Source organism: Mastigoproctus giganteus, chromosome 3 (genome assembly GCF_048544385.1).
Source record: "Mastigoproctus giganteus isolate SK-2022 chromosome 3, ASM4854438v1, whole genome shotgun sequence".
In the NCBI taxonomy this organism is placed as follows: Eukaryota; Metazoa; Arthropoda; class Arachnida; order Uropygi; family Thelyphonidae; genus Mastigoproctus; species Mastigoproctus giganteus.
Window position 1 is genome coordinate 8,197,019 of NC_143577.1, and position 17,178 is coordinate 8,214,196.

Sequence of the window (17,178 nt, forward strand, 5' to 3'; positions counted from 1 at the left end):
TGCTCAAGGTTTAGGCCTAAATGGTTGTCAGATGAACTAATGAGACATGTGGCAGAGAAGAAAAATGCATGGAATGCATACAAATTAATGGGTGACATGGAAGCCTATGATAGATATAAGTTGGTCTGTAACCAAGTCACAAAGGAGATTAGGCAGACTATGAAAAATCCTTGGCAAGGGATGCAAAGAAAAACAGAAAAGAGTTCTTTACCTATTTAAACTCAAGAAGGAAAGGGATGAATCAGATTGGTCCACTGGATGTTGATGGTTCAACAGTTGACATTAACTCTCCAAATCTTGATATTTTAAAATTTTGACATAAAACCCTCTATCCCTTCATCTATATTTAAAAAAAAAAAAAAAAAAAAAAAATCAGTTGATCTAGTGCTGATCCTTGGGAATCTCACTTTCTCATGTTAGCCCATTTAAAAAAAAAAATGACCATTAATTACAGGCAACCCCCATATAACACGGTACTTCTACAACACTGTTTTGTTCTAACACGATTGATAAATTGCAGCAATCCTTGCACAACATGGACTGAGATGTGTGTTATATCCATGCACAACAACATGGTTTGAGAATTGCGGGAAATCTTGCATAACATGGTATTTTTGATCTTTTGTGCTGGGAAAACCCTGCTATTAAATTAGAAGTAATTTTCAACGTTTTCATTCCTTTTTGTGAATTCCCCCTGTTGAATCACTAGTCATTATTACCTTCATGATATTTTTCTAAAGCACATTTCTGGAGGTCACTACCATAAAACAATTTGCACTTTCCGGTTTATTGGGCTTTTCTGTTAGTGTAATTGATTATGAATGGCTAGTAAACTCGATCTTCTTGCATTTGCTATAGTACCAATAGCTGGAATTCACATTATTATGATGAAATGGAAATTGAATATTTCATATATTCAATCATAAAAAACAAATTTTCAGAAACTCATTATTTTGTATCTTGTTTGTTGTTGCAACTTGTGCATGCCTTGTTCTTTGCTATTAATTGCTTATTATCTTTACTGTTTTCAATTTTACAAAAAAAAAAAAAAGTCAGTGAATATCAATTAGTATGTACATATTACAGTATGTAATTAAGCTATGTAGGTAAGCATATTTTTATTTTGCTAACTGGAAAATATTCTTCCGATTTTCACATATCATTTAACTTTGTTAATTGGTAAGGTAGTAAAGTTAAATTTGTGCTTTATATCTAAGCTGGGGTCCACTGTATTTTGTTGGGAGATCCCTGGGTTAGATTCTGTGCTATTGCACTTGAGCTTGTTTGAGACCATAAAAAATTGCGACTTCGAAGCGTACAGATTGACTTTTAAAGAGAGCAGAAGGTACGTGAAATCTAGATGCTGCAGAAGAGATTGTGCTTAGCAGCAAAGAGGAAGAAAATTAAATGAACGTACATTATCACACATAAGTATCACAGTTTGTAAGGTAAGACGTTTGTTCAGTTATTACTATTATAAAAATAAAGTTAAAATATTCAGTTATTCTGATATAAAAATTAAGTTTCCGATAGTTATAAAAAAAAATGGTTGTATTTTTACATTTTGCGTAACCCCACTTTTTGCATTGGTCCTTAGTCCTGTATAACACAGTTTCGCATTACACAAGATTTTGTAGGAACCAAACTACCGTGTTATACGAGGGTTACCTGTACAGCCTCTTCCATCCAAGAATCTTGCCCATGAGTGCAGCTTACACTATCACCCCCTATGTAGAAATGAAATTGATCCCAAAACCACATTCATCATAGTTCACAACAGCCATTTTACTGAAAAACCATACCACCAAAATTTATTAAAGCTGCAGAACCATTATAACCTGTTTTAAAGTAATTTAAACCAGTGTTTGTTGCTCATTTCTGCAGAACACACTTTTTTAAAATTAGAAACCTGTGCATGTCATTACCTTAATCCTCAGAGGTACACAAATTCATATGCAGGTAGAATTCGTTTGGACCCATTTTCAAGGAGGATGGCTGTAGTTTCAGCAGAAACTTCCCCCTTGAAAGATGAGTTACAAATCAGATTGATTGATAAGATGAACAAGTTGGTGCAAAGCATCATTTTAGTTCGTAATAAATCACTGAAGTAGGTGATTATTTATTCTTGGCAAATACCACTGCTGAGAATAAGTAACATTAGTCTTCTCTACTGGGAAAGTATTGCTTATTCAAAGTAGTGAAATAACAGGCAACTCGTGAAGGTGTTCACAATGAGATGGAAAAAAAAACAATGCCATTTCACCTACTTTGGTGATTTACTACAAACATCAAAATGATGCTTTGCACTAACTTGTTTTTCTAGTAAATTTCCCATAGTCTGAGGCTTTCAGCCCTAAACCTTTTTTTAGAATGATAGACTTAAAAACAGTTTTAAGGTAATGCAAAAGACTGCCAGGAAGCACCCTAATTCTGCTAGCAAATATATCAATTCAGACAAGTTTTAAAGTGAAATTTTAATAAAAATGATACAACATAAAACCTATACACTTTATTTACAAAATGATTTGCATTTTACTTATTCTGGTGCCCACAACTTGAAGGTGCGATCATAGGATGAAGTAGCAATGTAGCATCCATTTGGAGCAATATCTGCTCCCATTACTTTTCCATCATGTCCACACAAGGTATGAATGGGAGACCAACCAGGATGAGCCCAAATCTGTTAAAAAAAAACATAAAATAATAAATATATATTTTTGTGTACATGTGTATTATAGTTATAATCAATTGTATAGTTCTTTAATTAACAGGAGGCGAAATTAGGGAAGTATTTAGGATAGAAATACACTCCTGCCCTGACATTACACTAATAGCCCAGAGTGGGGAAACATTTAGTTATAGTAAAGAAACAGTGCGTGATGGAAGATGCGTTATCCTGGAGAGCAATTTCTTGTCCGTGTTACATATTGACACACATACAACTACCTATGAATACATATGTCTACCATGTCCAGGGCTGTTGCTAACATGGATGGAAAATTGGGATCTCAGATAACCAGAGCACCAGCTTTATATTCTTCAATCCCACAATGCTTTATTCATGAGGAGGTATTCAGCGAGGGGAATGCCAGAGGTGTATTCAACTCTAGCAGTAAGCTACAGAATCTTGAAATAACTGGGAGTAAAGTGGAGGAGAAACTGTTGAAGATAAACACAAGAAAGGCACCCGGGGTGGATGGGATCTATCCAGTTATATTAAAGAGGAGGCAGCAAAGGAAGTAAGCAAACCCTTAGCCATAATTATGAGAGCTTCCTTGGACTCAGGGGAGGTACCCATAGACTGGAAATGTGCAAATGTGACCCCAATTCACAAAGGAGGATCAAAGGCTGACACAAGTAATTATAGACCTGTGAGCTTAACTTCTGTTCCAGGAAAATTAATGGAGGCACTGGTTAAAGAAGCACTGCAGGATCATTTAGACAAGACTTCAGTTATAGCTCAGACACAGCATGGTTTTGTTAAGGGGAAGTCTTGCCTGACCAACTTGATTGGATACTATGATGCAGTCACAAAAGAACTGGATGCAGGGAATAACTTTGATATTATATACTTGGATCTTAGAAAGGCTTTTGATACTGTTGCACATGGAAGACTGCTACACAAATTGGAGCAGTGTGACATTGGAGGCAAATTGCTGCTATGGATAAAGGGGTGGTTGAGGGGGAGAAGACAGAGAGTGGTAATCAATGGACACTGCTCATCGTGGACTGATGTTATTAGTGGAGTCCCTCAGGGCTCAGTGTTGGGTCCATTATTGTTTTCTGTATTTATAAATGATACTGATGATGGTATATCGGGCTTAATGTCCAAGTTTGCAGACGATACAAAGGTTGGCAGGGTTGTCAAGGACACTACTGACACTATGCTGCTGCAACAGGATCTGGAAAGGCTGAGCAGATGGGCTGAGAGGTGGCAAATGAAGTTTAACATTGACAAATGTAAAGTACTACACATGGGAAACAGCAACCCCAGAGCAACGTATCAACTCTGTGGTACAACACTGACAGTGGTAGAGAATGAAAGGGACTTGGGGGTGGTTGTGCAGGCAGATATGAAGTTCTCTGAGCAGTGCAGACGGGCTGCAAGAGTAGCTCATGGAGTAGTGTCAATGATATACAGGAATTTTTCCAGCAGGGATAAGGAGGTGATTATTCCATTGTATAAGGCGATGGTCAGGCCACACCTAGAGTACTGTATACAGGTCTGGAGGCCTCATTTCAAGAAGGATGTAGAGCTGCTGGAACGAGTACAGAGAAGGGCAACAAGATTAGTGAATAGAACAAAGGGGTGCTCTTACGAAGAAAGGCTTAAGTTTTGCAAATTACAGTGTCTGGAGACTAGGCACCAGCGAGGTGATCTGATAGAGGTGTATAAAGCCTTGAATGGTTTAAGCATGCTCAACGCTGATGGGATTCTTCCTCTAGCTCAGAAAAATCACCTGAGAGGGCATAAATTCAAATTGAGGAAAGACAGATGTAGGATAGACGTGCGGAAATTTGCCTTTAGCCAGCGGGTGGTTGGTTGGTGGAACAGACTTCCATCCCTTGTGGTGGAGGTTGATAGCCTAAATAAGTTTAAGGCTCAGCTGGACAGGTATTTTGAACGAACAGAGGGGTGAAGTGGAAGTGGTTGTTTTTTTTTTTTTTTTTTTTGGCTGATGCTGCATAAGCTTGCTTTCTTGCATCAAATGCCTCTACTAATGCTAATGCTAATGCTTACTTTCCTACAACTAAATATTTTTCTGCATTCTAGGCTATTAGTGTAATAAGGGGGCAGGAATGTCTTTCTATCCTAAATACTTTCCTAATTTCAATTCCTGTTAGTTAAACAGCTATACAATTGCCAATAACCACTATAACGGGTACACATATAAATATATACAGTAACCTTTGCTAATCTGAATTAATTGGGGGAGAGGTCATCTAGATTAAGCAATAATCCAGATTAGTGAAGCAAAAGATAGCCTTAAAAGAACAAAAACATAGAACACAAATAAATGGAAAATTTAATAAATAAAATATAGGTAGTACTGATGAAAATAAATAAAAAAATATCAACTGTACACTTCACTGCTGTGAATACCACTTAAATACAGCTTCCACCAACACTTCTTTTGGATTTTATAATGGCTGTCTATTTGATACACTGCTTTTATCACTCTCCACATCAAATTTGAAAGCAAATAACTTTATAGATTCTTTTTGTTTGTTTTTTTAATATCTGACATAGTCTTGGGCAATACCAAATTCTTCAGAAATTTTTTTTTCCAGGAATACCATTTTCAAGTTTTTCTATCACTTTGAGCTTGTTAATAATAGTTAAAGTAACACGTTTTCTTTTTATTCCACTTTTCAATTCTTTAGAACCCATTATTATATAAAATATGTTAACTTATGTACACATATATGTATAAAGAAGTACGCAAGTGAAGCGATATAAACAATAACATCCATGTGATTCAGAGTCAAGAACAATACTGAACAATGCAAGCAATATTACAAGAAAATGTAATGTACATTCCATCTCTCTCTCTCTCTCTCTCTCTCTCTCTGCACAGTCAGTGACTCATCTGCCTTCTTAAATCCCATGTCTTTCAAAGTACTCAACTGTGAACAAATTTTTCATATTTCTATCCAGATTAACTAACCAAATTAGCAAGGGTTTACTATATACATTACAAGCTCTATATTTGCAACCAGTCGCAAGATGGGCGAGTAGTTATGCAAATACAGAAAACACTGATACAGAAACCTCTCAAATAACATATATAATGAAGAGTATTCTTCATAAATGAAAATTATACCAGTCATATGGTACACCAAGTAAATGATGAATAGAAAGTTACCTAGTACCATAACACAGCAACAAAGAAAAAATGGAGGGGGGTAAATTAAGATGGTGTTACAGAAAGAATAGACTCCTACTACAATTTAGAAGAAATGCCAATTAATAATACCAAACAATATAAATATGGAAAAATGGCAAATCAAATTTAGTGCCACTCCCTGAACCAGCATGGGAGTGCAATACCGCACACTGAGTAGACTGGGGATCAAGCCTCTGACTGCTAAATAAAGTTGATATGCCAACCTGCACTAGACCAGCATGGCAGATTATGGTCCATTTCCTTCAACATGACTGTTTAGGAGGTCTCCATCCTGCAGTGGATTGAAATGGCTACAGATTTATTTATTATTAATATATATATAAATGATTGGGGTGCTATTACTATCGTATTTCTTCCCTTTGCTTCATTTCATTTAGTCTCATCTTATTACTTACCCTCTTGCAAATCCACTCCCCCATCATATGCATATTATTTTGCTGTCTATTGGCTAAGGTTATTCTACCAGTAAGCAACTAAATTATTGAAAATGTATTAGTTCCTACGTGTACTAGCAAACAGAAATGGATAACTTCTGCTAATTATTATTATTATTAGGATGTATTGAACTGCACTAGTCCTTGATAGCATACCATTCAATGCATCCTTATGCTAATAATCGGAAATAATGTTAATTTTATTAACTTTCTGTGTAAATACATTTCTTTTTGGTTTTAGCTTTCAGAACCCTTTCCCCAGTGTAACCAGCCTGTTTTGTTTGCTCCTTTTAGAGCGTTAATATTTGCTGGGCTCAAGCATTTACAACATATACACAGACTTACATAATCATAAAATCTAATTCTCTATTAAGGTTTTGGTAAAAAAAAAAAAAAAAAAAATATATATATATATATATTTAGCTAAACCTTAATCACTTTACATGAAGTTATTCATTTAACATTATAATACAGGTATCATCTGATTAGCAACCATCCTTTCTCAACCTAAGAGTAAATCCTTTAGTTTGTACCACCTGCAAAAACTATCCTCCATTATTTAATTTACTCATTCCTTTCAAAGCCTTAAATACCTCGATAAAGAAATGACTGAGAATAATAGAAGTGGTACAGAATACGCTGGACATATCCACCTTGCTTGTGTAGACATGGTCAATCCAACTCTACAATAAATATGTGCAGTGAAAGTGCCATTGTGAAATGGTTGTCTTATTTGATACAGGCCTGTTCATATATTTCTTACCAAATGTTTCTTGGAACTAATACAAGGTAACATTCCGAAATAAAGAGATCTTTCTGGAAAAGAGAGGATGTCATACATTGTTCAGCCAGTTCTGCTATGACGTGGTACGTGTGTTCCTAAAAACTCCGCATTATGGTTTTTTGCACATTGTTTTTGTTTTATGGTAGTGACCTCCAGAAATGTGCTCCTCTGCTCAACACCTCACAGAAAAATGTGAGCTCCTGAAAACATGAGTCAGCCTACAATATCACGTGTTATCTTGTGAATACAGTGAATGACAACAGTGTGTCTCTAACCAATACAACTACAGTAAGTGAGAAATATAGCTCTGACACATTTGACATGCTTTAAGCTTCATAAACTTGCATGTATTGATGCGCAGGTCGGCACATTCAGCTTGGTGGCGAATTTTGTGTTCACCTAATGTTACGGCGTCTCCGTAGCCAGGTGGGAAGGAGCAGCAGTGCGTAGTACATGCTTCTTGATTAGCCCGGGGTTCGAGCCCATCACCACCAAATACGGAGGATACGGAAAGGTCAGGGAATGACCACCGCATATCCCGGAGCAATATGGCCTTAGTTGCTAATGCTCCTAAAAACCAAATAACAAACAAACAAACCTAGTGTTACTCGCAGATGAAATCGCGGATGAGCCAACACGAAAATTGCGTTATACTCTCACATTGTTCCCTAATATATCAGTGGCATTGGAACAAATTCGCAGTGTGAAAATACACATTATAGCAGAACGGACTGTACTAATAAATGCTGTACTGCTCCTAAAATACCATTGCTGTCACTGAAATCGACTTCTACTACCTGTCTGAAGATTTCAATCTACATTCAATGAAGTTATGTGCACTGTTGCCATAGTTACAATCATCGCACTTCTGATCAATGGATTGTGCAATAAATGGATAACCCTGTGTATGTCTGGAAAAAATTCCTTTTACATACAAATTTTCAGAAAAAAAAAAAAAGATAAGGGCACTTCATACTAAAAATCAATCTTACAAATAAATCAAATATTAATAGATGGACTTCGTGTATTAATACTTTAAATAAAAAACCATGTATTAATGTAATATGCATGAAATTTGTACTGCATACTATCTTTTAAAAAATATATATAAGTTTAACATATAAGTTATCTAATTATCACAAGCACTTTTTCCCAGAAAAATTTACATTAAAAATCCTGGTGCACATTTTTACATAAGGATTTGTACTTTGCAGCCACATCAACATGTTCCCATACATCAGTTTTCACTTGGCCATAGTACACAAACTTAACTATTTTCAAATTTCATCAGAATCAGCATTCACATACTGTATACTACAGATTGAAAATGCAAATCAGCGAAGACTATGATAGGTGTTCCAATAATACTACTGTTCATCCACATCACATGGAAAATGCCCAAGTTCAATTCCTGTTGGAACAGGAGGAACTTACTGAGCTTCAACCCCACCAAGGTGGTTAATTAACAACAATAATAAGATATGTGATCTGTGATCATAAGGACTTCTGGCAATTAAAAGCAATAATTGTTGAACAATAATACAATATATCTATCAAACTGATCGCAGAAAACTGCCACTGTACACGTGTCATCCTAAAATTGTAAGACTTCCCAATTTTTTTATAAAAAAAATAATGCCGTTTACGTGGTATTTAGACTAAAACTGAAAACAATCCTTGAAACATGAACTAAGAAATCAATCCATATAGTATGCCACCTACCTTTAGTGAATTATCATAAGATGTGGTGATCAGGTACTGCCCATTATTTCCTGAAAGTAAAAAATGTCAGTATTATAATAAGTAGGAAGATGAAAGAAATTCAGAACACAGATATTCTGAGCCCTTCATTCTGCCTTTATAATTTATCAAAAATTATGAACTATCTGAAATCATATCTCATTCTCTTGTTTGCAATTTGTTCTGTTCTGTTTTAAAGTATTTCATGAAATCTTCAATTAGTGCTATCTTATTAATCATCAGGCAAGTGAAAACTAAACAGGTGCCTGGAGTTCATTTTGACCCTATTCAAAGATTTCCAAAGGAAAAACTTATCTTGAAAAGCACTCAACAATAATACAATGTATTTAACACAGTCGATGACAGAAAACTGCTGCTTTATTCTAAAAATGCATGCTACTTCACACTTTTTTAAAAATATCTTTCAAAAAATAAATTACTAATAGGTAAGCTGTGATTTTTAGAATGCAAAACATTATTTTGAATCAATTTTTTTTTTTTAACTTGCCATGAATTAGGCCAATTAAATAAATAACAAACAAATATTAATTTTGTGGTATGAAAAACTGAATATATAGCAATTTTTTTACCTCTGGGTTGAGATGATTTCAATGATCACAAATTCAACTGTATCTAAATTGTATGCACTCTTAAAGATTGATTAAGTGTAGAGATTAGAATTCAATCTAACACTTTTAAACCACGTGGAAACTTTTGCTGCAAACAGCAACAGGAAAATGCTAGGGAGGTGTAGCTACCTGCTAGCATGGCATGCTGTAAAATCTGAAACAACTCAAGAAAGAAAAGATAATTAAGACATTTAAAGGAAACTGTATACAGGAACTCCCCGACTTACGGAAATTTGACTTTACATAAGTTTTTGCTGGCTGGTGCAAACTTAAAAAAATCGTGGAAGCATATTTTGCATCCCTTAAGAATAAATGGAGGTATCGTGAAAATATCGTAATGTGAACCCAATAATGCATGTTTTTTTTTTTTGTTTTTTTTGTAATTCGTTCCAAGTCATTGGAAGTTGAAAATTTCCCTGTACTGCTAAGCTATTTATCTCTCTAAAGGGTCATATTTATAATGGAAATTGCACTACCCTTTCATCATTATCATATGTTCCCATTATAAGAATCAATTTTGAACGCCTTTGTGATATTTTTTCTAAAGGATGTTTCTGGATGTCACAACCAAAAAACAATATGCACTTTCCCTTTTACTGGGCTTTTCTGTTAGTGTAATTATAAATGGGTAATAAACACAATCTTATTGCATTTGCGATAATACCGATAACTGGAATTCTGTGGGTTTTTACGTTATGGTATTATGGTGAAATGTGTTCCCCTTCACTGTAATCTTCAATCATATAAAAAACAAATTTTCAGAAACTTCTCTTCATTCCGATTTATGTATTACAATGATGAAGGGAAAGCAACCAATGAAAAAAAACAAGTGGTGGTATGAAACGAAACAAAATTGATTTAGAAATGAAGATGAAAATGATTAAGAAGTACGAAGCAGGACAAAGTTTGTCATCTATTGCAAGGGAATTAGGTTCCGCTGCTTGAACAGTGAATACTATTTTTAGGAACAGTGTACGTATAAAAGAACATGTCAAAGGATCAATGCACTTAAGATCAACAGGGATCAAAAAACAGCGTTCAGGTGCTATATATTGAAGATGGAACAGCTGTTAATAATATGGATGGAAAATCAGATTCAGAAGCAAGTGCCCCTGATTCTAATGACCATTCAAGCAAAAGAAACAAGTATTTATGGAGGTATTAAGGATAAGTATGGCAAACCCCAACCCAAGTTCGAGGCAAGCAATGGGTGATTTAATAGGTTCAAGCATTGCTCTGGTTTCCACAACATTAAAGCATGCAGTGAAGTTGCCAGTGCCCATTCTGCAGCTGCAGCGAAATTTTGTGATGTGCTGGAAAAAATTATTGATGAAAGCAGCTATTCAACGCAGCAAATTTTTAACACTGACAAGACTACTCTGTATCGGAAAAAAATGATGGATCGAACATACATTGCCAAAGAGGAAAATACAATGCCAGGTTTCGAGGCATCAAAAGAGAGAGGGCCACGCTCTTACTTGGGGCTAATGCAGCGGGAGATTATAGATTAAAACCACTGCTTGTGTACCGTTCTGGAAAGCCTCGTGCATTTAAGGGCATAAATAAAGCCACCCTACCCATGCATTTCCAATCGAACCAGAGAGCATGGATAACAATATCTCTCTTTGAGGATTGATTTAAATGCTGCTTCATTCCCGAGGTTGAAAAATATTGTAAAGACGACATTCCTTTCAAGATTTTGCTTCTATTAGATAACGCTCCTGGACATCCTATGCATCTAGATGATTTCAATTCGAACTTGAGAGTCATATTTCTACCGCCAAACACAACTTCACTCATTCAACCTATGTATAAGGGTGTTATTTCGAATTTAAAAGCATACTATTTATGCACAACATTTGCTCAGGCATTATCAGCAGTAAACGAGAAAAATTTTACGTTAAGAGACTTCTGGAAATCTTACAATATTTACCGCGCCATCTTAAACATAATAAGGCCTGGGTGGAAATTACTAAACGTTGTTTAAATGGCGCATGGAAGACAATATGCCCAAGGCATGTAAAAGGCTTTGAAGGATTTGAAAAAGATGAATCATTTGAAGAGGTTATAGATAAGATTGTAAAGGTTGCAGAGCTACTTCAGTTGGAGATTGATGCCAAAGACGTGGAGGAGTTAATAGAGGAAGAAGAGAAGGAATTATCTAACAAAGAACTTATTGACTTGCAGGCAGTGATAGTGAAAGAAGAAAATGCTGACAAAGCTCAAGATAAACTAAATGAGGAGCCGAGACATTTCATGAAATTGCATCAGCAATGACGAGCTTTGAGAAGATGGATCCTGACAGTGAACGATTCTTAAAAGTTAACAGACAGGTGAATGATATGCTTGCTTACTACAAATTAATCTACGATGAAAAGGAAAAAACCACCATCCAGTCATCCATCAATATGTTCTTTCGTAAGGTTGAGTGGCCGACCCCTTCTAAATCTCCACAGCCCTCAACCTCCACAGCGGCGTACTTATCAGCTGAAGACGTCAATTCTGGCAACGGTGCTTGAGAGGTAAAACTTACTGACATTATGCCTGTCTCCTCTCTTTTTTTGTAATTTTATAATTTTGAAATTTTTTAAATTGCACACTTTCATCATTTTTCCTGCGCATGAGATAAAAATTTGAATAAATACAATAAATAATTCTATTCACGTAAAATATTTTTCGTCGAACATTTCTTTTTTAATTCAATCAATTCAGCGAGCACAGTTGCAAGTGCTGCACAAGCATGGGGGAAATTCCGACTTACTTAGATTTCCGCGGAACGCAACTCTTAAGTAAGTCGGGAAGTTCCTGTACTTATAACTATTATTCTGCAAAGGAAAGCAGAATACAGTTGTAATATTAAAATTATCAAAAAAAATTTAATTTTGTAAATAGGAAGTAAAGAAGATTGAAAAACCCTCAAATTTGGAACAGGAGTGACTAAAACAAAGACAAGAGCCACCATATTGGAGGGAGGGGATTTATAGAATGGAAAAGTAAGATAAGAGACAGCCAAAAGACTGTACTATCCTTTTAAAAATATATGAAGTTATGGCATTATCAACTAAAGATCAGCAATTCAATCAAACACTTTTATACTACATAAAATATTTACTCATGGGAAATTTTACTGCAAACTGCAACAGGATAATGTTAGTAAGGTGCTACAACATGCAGCTTACAACATGCCATGCTACACCTACCTGGTAGCATGGCATGTTGTAAGCTGAACAGCTTAAAGAAAAGAGAGAAGTAAAATATTTAAAATATAGAAAAAAAAAGCCAATACTCAACAGGAAGCACAACTGCAAAGATCCTTACATAAGGTGGTGAAACTGATACTTTGCTTCCAACGTCTTCCCCTTGCGAGTATTAGCTTTCAGTTAGTGTTCGGCATACTTTAAATAACCTTTAATCACTGGTAATTCTCTAAAGCATATTTTAGGGAAATTCTAATTAATAACCAATTATGATTATCAACACTGTCTAAATAATATGACTAAACTCATATCACATAAAACAACTATCATTAGATCAAATAAAATTTAACAATTATTTCTCCATAAAAAATATAATAAATTTACACATTCCATTTTTTTAATCAACTAGTCATGTCTACTGCATTATGACGGTGGAAATCAAATTGACCCACTAGTGCTAAAAGGCTGCTGACCGTAATTTTAAAACAATTATAAATGTATACATTTCCATAACTTACTTTCAAACAGTACTCTTGAAACCAAGTTAGTATGTGAAGGTATGGTATATTCACATCTCTGATGCCTAAGATCCCAAATCTTCACTGTATTGTCTTCACTACCTGTAGCCACCTGATATCTATGAAAAAAGGTAAAAAATAAAAGGCATCTTTTAATAAAAAAAAAAAAACATTATACATGTTTATGCATATTACATGTATGGGACAGAACACATAGCACTTTTAAGAAATTTGTAAATTCAGACAAGATTAATTTGATTTTTTTTTTTTTTTTTTCATTTCTGCATGTCAAAATGAATGTCATTTTTATGCAGCACTTCTGACTACTATTCCCACTGTTCCAAAACACCCTGGATCAACTGAATCAATTTCCCCCATATTATTCTTTGCCAGTTTTTTTTAACTTTGGTAGATAACCAATTTACATCCCCCACCTTTGACATCTTCCTTCACCTGTTGTCTCTACATCTCTTTCAAGGCCATCCCTAGTCACTCTCCTTTTAGTATTTTTTCAAATACCTGCCTAGGCAGTTTTACCCTACTCTTTTTCTATCCCCTCATATCTATATTTTGCCAACATAGTTGGCATTAGTATTCAAATTGCAGAACAATGCAGGGAAGCAAAACCTGTGTAGCATCTGCCATGAAAAAAATAATAACAATAATTAAATAAAAATGAAATAAAATATCTTTTGTTTTACATTTTATCTAATTCCAAATTTATCTAATCCCTCTTTAAATCTACATAAGCTCACCGACGCTACAAGATTAGGAAGTAACTTGTTCCAACAGTTGATTACCCTATGTCTAAAGGCAAATTTTCTTACATACAATCTATAATTATCTTTCCTTAATTTTAATCATGTCCTCTTGCCGGTGTCATCCTAAAAAGAGAAAATATGCTCTCATCGTTAAATTTGTTCAACCCTTCAGCTTTAAATACTGCAACCAGAACTGTACATACACAGTCTATATTCTAGTCTTATCCTTTTATGCAGAATTTAATTAGTAATTACAGGGACTCTGACTATTCCAATGCTTCATACATACTACTGTGTGTGTCAGCTGGGCAGTGATAAGAAACAGCTTGCTGCTCTAGTGGGAGTAAAGAAAGACAAACCTAACAACTTGTGTAGTTATAAATTTTATCAACTGAGACTGGTGATCACTGAAAACCTAAACTACCATAAGCTATTAAATTAAAAATTTAATAGCAAAAACCTATTTCATATACTTACCTTCAACTAAGTGCAGAGTGATAATTAAAAGATTAAAGGCATTTTAAAAAGAAGAGATGGATAGAATAAAAAATCCCCAAAGGAATGTGCACATGACTTTTGACTCAATGAAACAAAAACTGAACACTGGAAATTACAACCAAGTTTTAAAGAATGGTCATCTTCAGCCAATTTCAACAGGAACATTTCAGTACATATAATAATATATACAGGTAGTGTAGTTCCTGCTTTAAGAGTTTTCGCTTTATGAGTTCCTGGATTTACAAGTTGTTTTTTTCAAATATCAAGTATCAACAGAATCAAAAATATAAACATTATTTGCAATAAATAAATGCTAAACATTCATAAATACAGTAAATCAAACCAAGTGTTTTGATTACAAGTTAGTAATGTATACAATACATTACTACTGTGAGTGCATTTATTTGTTCAGACAGAGATAAGGATGGAGATCCAACTCTTAAAGAATTTTGGAAAAAATTCCATATTTTAGATGCAATCAAAATAATAAAACGAGCCTAAGAAAAAAGTACAGAGAAGAACATGGTATTTGTAATAAACTTGTCATCATTTTATTGATAATTTTGAAGTATTTCAAGAATCAGCAGGGATCGTAGAAGCAATCGTTAATATTGCTAACCAATTGCAGCTTGAGATTTCTACAACTACGGCACTGATCTGCTTCAAACGCACAATGGAAAGCTCACAAATCAAGATCTTGATAGGGCGAAATGTGAAGAAGCTGAGGAAAAAGAAGATTTAACAGATAAAACTCCTGTTCGTTCCTTTACTCTCAAAAGGCTTGACAAAGCTTTTCAACACACAGAAAAAGCAACTGAGATTTTTGAGTCACAAGATTCAAATTTTGAGCGCACTAGAAAAGTTGCTACAGATTTAAAAAAATGCTTATGCATGCCATCGTTAAATTTCTAAAGAAAAGAGAAGACTGTCTTGGAAACCACGACTTTTGAAGCATTTCCGAAGAAGAAAACACAACTCCTTGTGCTTCCAACAAACCAACGAGTGCCGAGCCAACAATGGGTGATAAAACCAACAACAAGTGTACATTTAGTCGATGATGAAGAAAAAGCATTCTTTAACATTTGTATGACATAAATAATTTCTTTATTATTATAATTTGCTTGATTTTAAAGGCTGTGTTTTCATTTCTTTGGGTAAATAAATCATTTTTTAAGCATAAACTATTGTTTTGTTAACTTTTATTTAACATTTCTATAGTCAAATTTCACTGTTGAGAATACAACCCCTGTTTTTAACATTACGTCTATGGGAAAAAATTCCCACTTTACAAGTTTTCGCTTTACGAGATCGTGCTAGGAACGAATGAATTCGTAAAGTCGGGAACTACCTGTAACAATTTCCAACTCTTATATTAAAATGTTCTAATGCTGAGTAACCATGAGTTACCAGCTGGTAACCATGGATGGGTTACCTTAGCACGAGTGCATTAAACTAAAGGAATATTAATAATTAGCCTGATAAATACCATTACCCATACCAAATAAGCTGGGGTTTAAACCTTCAGTCTTTTATGAATTTTAACTCTACATCAATTTCTTATCATGAAAAAAACATGTTTCATACTCAAACTAAGTCACTTTTCATATTATAATACATGAAAAAACATAATTATTTGCAAATCTAAAACTTTTTCGGACCTGAGAACAATTCAGAACTTGGAAAACCTAAACTTGTAAATTCTGTCAAATTTACAATAAAAAAAGAAGACACTAAACTATAAAACACAGAAAATTCCTTCTGTAGTTAAGGTTGAACTTGGCAATTCTGCTCCTATATAATATACCAAGCCACCTAATATTCAAAATCAAACAAAATATAAACAAGAAAAGAAAAGGCAAAGGTACACTCACCTTCAGTGTGAATGAATGATCCCCCCACTTAAGAGAACATACACATCAACACACCCACCAAAAAATTAACCCGCTTTTATAATAAATAGAAAACGGAAACTGGGAACTCACAAGCAGTACCTCTTCAAAGGGACATCAGCACTTCTGAACTCCAAAATGGATCATATTTCAGTCATTGACTGCTATCCAGCAAAATTTCAATGGATGTCCCCATACAATTCAAACCAAACAGAATTCAAACTCATAAAGCATGTCATGGCCATTGCCCTCTACTGGTTAAATAAGCAAACATAAGACAAAATGTAAATTTATACAACAACCCAGCCAATCAACGGGTCTAAACCAAATGCAAATTAACACTGAACTATGTAATAATAAACAGATTTAACATAATTAAATTAATATCAAATGATTCATTAATGCAAACTAGATAATGGAGAAATCAAAATATAATGAAGAAACAAGGTGGTGGATGGAAGTGCCGATGTCCCTTTCAAGAGGTAGTACTTGTGAGTTCTTATTTTCTATTTATTATAAAAGTAGCACTCACATTCTATGGTGTGTCTGTCTCCTTGGGCAGAACGGTTGCACATTCGCACCTCTGTAGAACAGCAGTGCTTTCGCTTTTCTTATTTATTTTATACTTTACTTTACTTGGAATATTAGGTAGCTGGGATTGGCCATATAAGAGAGTGATTCCATTTGCAGAAGAGATCACCTAGTTGTGACCTGAGGTGTCTACAGAAGCACTTATATTGACTGCGTACACTGAAGGAGTTGTTAGCAAGAACAGGATCAAGAATGCTGGATGTGTGGTTAGGATTGTGTGACAGGTAA

General features: G+C 34.7%; 1 protein-coding gene across 2 annotated transcripts in view; it reads right to left on the minus strand.

The window, feature by feature from the left end:
* Positions 1 to 2,455: 2,455 nt before the first annotated feature.
* U4-U6-60K (U4-U6 small nuclear riboprotein factor 60K) overlaps positions 2,456 to 17,178 on the minus strand; it is a 58,530-nt gene continuing 43,807 nt past the window's right edge. For both annotated transcript variants that reach the window (XM_090369897.1, XM_090369898.1), the window contains 3 exons: positions 13,212 to 13,330; positions 8,850 to 8,899; positions 2,456 to 2,680 (listed from right to left, as the gene is read on the minus strand). In XM_090369897.1, coding sequence (XP_090226023.1) covers positions 2,537 to 2,680; positions 8,850 to 8,899; positions 13,212 to 13,330 — 313 coding nt within the window. In that variant the 3' untranslated portion in view covers positions 2,456 to 2,536. The remainder of the gene's footprint in view (positions 2,681 to 8,849; positions 8,900 to 13,211; positions 13,331 to 17,178) is intronic.